Here is a 5530-nt window from a genome sequence, read left to right on the forward strand (position 1 = left end):
GGATGGCTAATTTCCTTAGTTTCTATAGAGTTTAGGTATAACAATCTATGAAACTTGGAATTGTCTGTTCTTTATCTTTTTGTTTCTTTTTCGGAAAATTGAAAAATAATATAACACCATATACGTTATTATTCTCGGTTACAAAATTGTATGTTATAATGTTTTATGATTTGCTTTTTATTTATTTCGGATTTACTTTCTATTTATCCATCGTAACTATCAGTCTCCAATTTGCATTTGCCGCGTCGGTATTACTTCAGACAATGAAAGGATAATAAAAAACAGGCATTAACAAGTTCGAACGTTTGGAATATTATATTGTAAAAGGGAAGAGAGGAGCAGATGAAAAAAAATTAACTATTTAAGCAAAAAAATCCCACATTTATTGATATTAGTTTTTCAAAATCAATATTCTTATTACATATAATTAAAATATTACATAAGAGTACATCGTATATTTTCTATATCGTATTACAATTCGAATTACACAATTAAACACGACATCACATAGCGTACAATGTTTCACTTGTTTCTTTTTTCGCGAAGAAAAATTTTACGAAATGAGTGTACGATTAAACGATCGTTATGTTTGTAATCTTCGGTAAAAAGACTAAGAAACCGATTAAGATCGTAATCGTTGCACATATAATATAAAAATACGCAACTATATTGTTCGCATGTTTGAGAAAAAATTCCTTATAATTGTTGAATATTCCACCGATGGATAATGGAGTTTCGACGAAGTCGGAGGAGAAATCCGGGGTGCAAGGGTGGTATTCCGTAGCTGTCGAAGTATGTGGCTGTACCATGCTCGTCGAGGAAGAAGGTGACCCAATGTTCTCCAGGTCGATTGTGGTCATCCGTATTAGCGACGATGGCAGTCGACCTCGTCCACACCCTCGGGACTCTGTCAGTCGGATAAACTCTCACATGTCTGGCATTGATGTGGCGCAATGCTTGTAGAATTTCGCGAGAGTTCATTTTTTTGGAATGGAGGCGAACGAACGAGCGGTATTATATATTCAATAACTTCGGTATTTACCTCTTTCGGTATTGTGTTTTTAGTCGCGTCGACTTGTAACATCGAGTTTTCAATGGCAGCTTGTGCGGAGATAGTAGTAGCTGCTTCGATCTTGTTTTTATGCATTAACACCGATAATTCGGGTTTTGCAAATTTATCTTCTTCTTCTTCTTCTTCTTGTTTTTCAATTGACCGTGCGGGTTATATATATAATATAAATAGAACATATATTTCTTTTCTTTTTATCACATTTTTTCATAAATTATATTTTTGCACTTTCATTTTCACATATCTCGTGTAACATAATATTGTAGTAAGTTTCTTTTAAAGATTTTAACATGCTCATCTCAAAACTTTCATTAAAAGGTACATTTATGGTTATAATACTTTTATCATAAGAATCGTAGATCACAAATTGAGCATTTTTCAAATTTAGCACAGCCATACCCATTTGTACTTGAGCATAATATTTATGCTTTTCTTTTAACCTTACGTGTAGCCCTTCTATAATTAAGCAACTTTTGAATTCGTACTTTATTACATCATGAACGTTCATTGATTTACTCTTGTACGGGCACCTTATTTCGAGCAACTCCATTGGCTTATCATCATTAACAATTATCCCATCAGGTGAATACGCTAGCCAAGGGTTTTGTTTTGAGATAACAAATCCAATTTCGATAACTTTTTGGTGTAATGCTTTTGAAAATGCATTTCTTGCACTGGACTCAGTCTTTCGCCTGTACTCGGTGAACTCACTTTTAAAATTCACTGGATAAAAATAATCATAGCACTTTTTTTTCCAATTTGGATTTTTGTTATATGTGTACATATATAATTCATAGCATCTTGAACCTGTCACACAAAACTGCCTTTCTTTCTGCCATAATGAATAATTTACTTTACTTCTTTCACATATTAATATGAGATCATCATCATCCAGTCTTTTTAATTTGGTTTTGCAGCATTCATTCAATGGTTTGACAATTACATTTTTTATAACATTCATTAATTCAGAATCTTGACTAACAAATCTATGTTTTATAATTTCATAGTCTATTTCTGACAAGACGTTGTTCAATTCAACCGAAACTGGCGCATGTCTCCCAACTCTGTAATATTAAAAGTGTGATAAAATGTCTTCAAATCAGAGGTGAGGAATATGAAGTGATCAAACAATTGATGTGTAACATGCAAAAATTTTTATCCAGACAACAACAGTTTAGCTGTGAGAAAAGTGACAAGCTCTAAAATGTATTAATTGGGTATTAAAAGGGACAATCACATATGTTTTGCAAATGTAGACTTGGGAAGTCGATCGGTCAATGATTTTGTTATAATTGCGTTTAAATCTTCAGTTATAACGATACTGTTCTCAATTTTGCCAAAGCATGCGTGATGTTCTAAAGGAAGCGGTTGATATTTACTGAGCGAATCTTTGTGTTTGTTTTTCCACGTGTGCACTTTATATCGGTAATAGATAACACCTCTAAACCATTAACATTAATCCTGAAATTAAACAATGGCATTCCATGCATTTCATTCCACAAAACGAATCAAAACAAACAGCAATGCAGGCAGAAAAATTGTAATTTATGCAATCATGCAGATACAGATTGGGAACTTACCTGTGGCAATACAATAGTGTAGCTAAAACGTGTTTATATTTCTCTCCTAGACCAGCTTTGCATGGGCACAAAATAGAAATTATTTTTCCAGTTGCTAAAATTTCTCCAGTAATTTCATGTAGAGATGCTCTTAGTTGCGATGTTTGTAAACAGTGAGCTGTCACCGAGTCGTTTTCACTTTGATTTTCATGTTTCTCACATGAAATCAAGTGTCCAGCTTTCAAAATATTTTCCCCCTCACGAAAATTTCTTTGAGATGGGTTTGTACCTGCCTATTCGCATATTTCACTGATACTTATAAACATTGTCTTAAGAAAGTACAACGCTATATATCTTTAACTGTCAAAACTGTCAGCCTTGCTGAAAAATTGCCGCTAATTCAATAAAATTGGCGCTTTTTCATAAAAGCTGCAAATTAATTAGCTACATATTTCTCGGTCCGAAAACTTGGACCGAGTTCTAGCACCGTGGACACAAGGCTTAAGCATTGTTCAATACTTCTAAACTTTAATAAAGAGAGTACAATGTTAACTTTTACATTTGGCGTGAAATCATTACAATCAAATACATTCACAAATAAATCTGTGGTTGAATCAGCTACAGTAGGAAAACATAATTAAAAAGAAAATCGTGAATTACCCATTACATTTACTTGCTATAAGTCTTCATCCCAAACTTTAAAACCATCTGATAATCTGTCTGGTAATATTTATATTATGACATTTTTAATATTTATATTATGATATATTTATATTATTACATTCTATTTTTATTTTTGCTAAAAAAATTACTATATATATTCTTTCTTTAATGTATATTATAATAATGATCAATGATTTGCAGTAATGTTTGCTATGTATAAAAATGGGCATTACCAATTAATGGATGTTTATAAAAATACTTTGTTTCAGATGATAATTTCAAAAGACAAGTATTACGATAATTAATCGAATAATTAATCTAAGACAACAACAAATTTCAGAGAATCTCAGCGTTTTATTAATAAAAGCAAATGTAATTATGCATATTAGGGGCCTCACCGATTTCAATGACCTTGATATATGTTGTCAAGGACATGCTCCTGAGTAACTTTCAAAAAGTTTTAGCCGTCGCTCGTTGTTTATTAAAAAGTTATTAACAAAATAAGTTTAACGAATGGAACGTAATTGTCTGACACCGTGTACATTTAAGAATCAGAATTAAGAATCAGAAATCACACACAGAAATAGGTTTGGGTTAGGTTATATCTTCCGGAAGTGGAGCCCCCCCCATAGAGGGGGGAGGGCGGAACCCACTGTGTCCACGCATATACTTTACACTGCGAAGCGAGGTCCATCTCACAATTTTTGTGTGGATGGGAAAGTGTACATGTGAACACAGTCGGTCCCCCCCCCCCTTCCCCTATGGGTGGGCTCCACTTCCGGAAGATATAACCTAACCCAAACCTATTTCTGATTTAAAACTAAAATTTATGCTTCCGCTTATGTTTATATTAATGCTTCATATTTTTGACACTTTTTGTACATCCTGTATATATATATATATATATACAGGGTGGCCCACGTAAAGTGTTACAAGCTAATAACTCTAAAAATATTTGTTAAATCAAAAAATTGTTCATGAGAAAGTTTCATGTTTTCGAGGAGCCTTTCTAACGATGTAAACATAAAATTGCCTCCGCTTCCCTTCTAAAAGGGGCGGGAAGTAATTTAAAATTTTTAATGGAACCCCCATTTTTTATTACATATTCTTGTAGCTTATCTCGAGAGCTTTTCAAAACACTATAATAAAGTATTTTTTTATTAAGTACTTTTTGAGTTATTTTATATTTTAATCTGACATATTTTGATATAAAAAATAAAATATCTCGTAAAATATTTAGTTTCCGATAATCTTACCGTAATACTTTTATGTAAAGAATAATGAGACGAATCAATTAGTAAAAAAAACTAATTATTTTTAAGAAAAAGTATGTAATTATTAACAATGTATTTTTTTAAACAATTATTTATTTTTTTTACACTAATTGATTTGTCTCATTATTCTGTACACAAAAGTATTACGGTAAGATTATCGAAAACTAAAAATTTTACGAGATATTTAAATTTTTATATCAAAATATGTCAGATTAAAATATAAAATAAACTCAAAAAGTACTTAATGAAAAAATACTTTATTATAGTGTTTTGAAAAGCTCTCGAGATAAGCTACAAGAATATGTAATAAAAAAGGGGGGGTTCCATTTAAGAAAACATCGACCACATTGACCTCACCTTGAAAAGACCACATAAGGTCAAATCCATATTTTTATCATGTGGCCCCCTCAAAACCATGCAGCTTTTGTCGGAAATATTTTTTGATATCTCACTTCGTTTCCGAAAAATATGCCCGCGTCACTATAAATGCCGCACCCTGTATATATATTATCTCTCTATATTTTCTCTATATATCCATATTTGTATAATTTAAATTGTTTTATTAATTTTTAAATTCTGTCATTAATTAGTATCTAAAATTTAAAAAATGTATGTAAATTGCTACATAATGCAAAACTAATCTTTAATTGACTTTCTTTAAAAATTTTTAGGATCGTATTTTCACACAAATTTTTTGGTATAATTTTTTTGAATTTTAGAATTATGTTCTTACAACAATTTCGATGCAGTTAGTTATAAGAAATTCTTATACTATAATTTGTAGATATACTATTAAATTCAGCGTATTATTGAAAATTTTGCATAATATTAATACTGTGAGATATCATTGTACATATATATGTTGGTTTAAATCTGTTTCTTATTTTTAATTTTTTTAGTATGAATCTATTACTGTGCGGATTTATTTTTTCCATTCCAAATTGTAACTTTGTTTTATTTTCAAT

At 31.0% G+C, this 5530-nt stretch overlaps 1 protein-coding gene and 1 pseudogene across 1 annotated transcript; one reads left to right on the forward strand and one right to left on the reverse strand.

Annotated features, from left to right (window-relative positions):
* Positions 1-1313: 1313 nt before the first annotated feature.
* LOC115242837 lies at positions 1314-2931 on the reverse strand (the record flags this gene model as incomplete). Its single annotated transcript, XM_029819383.1, has 3 exons — positions 2918-2931; positions 1586-2133; positions 1314-1522 (listed from the first exon to the last, which is right to left on the reverse strand). Coding segments are annotated over exons 1-3 (771 nt in total), but the record flags the coding sequence as incomplete, so codon positions are not given.
* A 242-nt stretch (positions 2932-3173) lies between these two features.
* The window catches only part of LOC115242828, a 4658-nt pseudogene continuing 2301 nt past the window's right edge, over positions 3174-5530 (forward strand).

This window comes from Formica exsecta, unplaced genomic scaffold (genome assembly GCF_003651465.1).
Source record: "Formica exsecta isolate Colony F162 unplaced genomic scaffold, ASM365146v1 scaffold646, whole genome shotgun sequence".
NCBI classification, from domain to species: Eukaryota; Metazoa; Arthropoda; class Insecta; order Hymenoptera; family Formicidae; genus Formica; species Formica exsecta.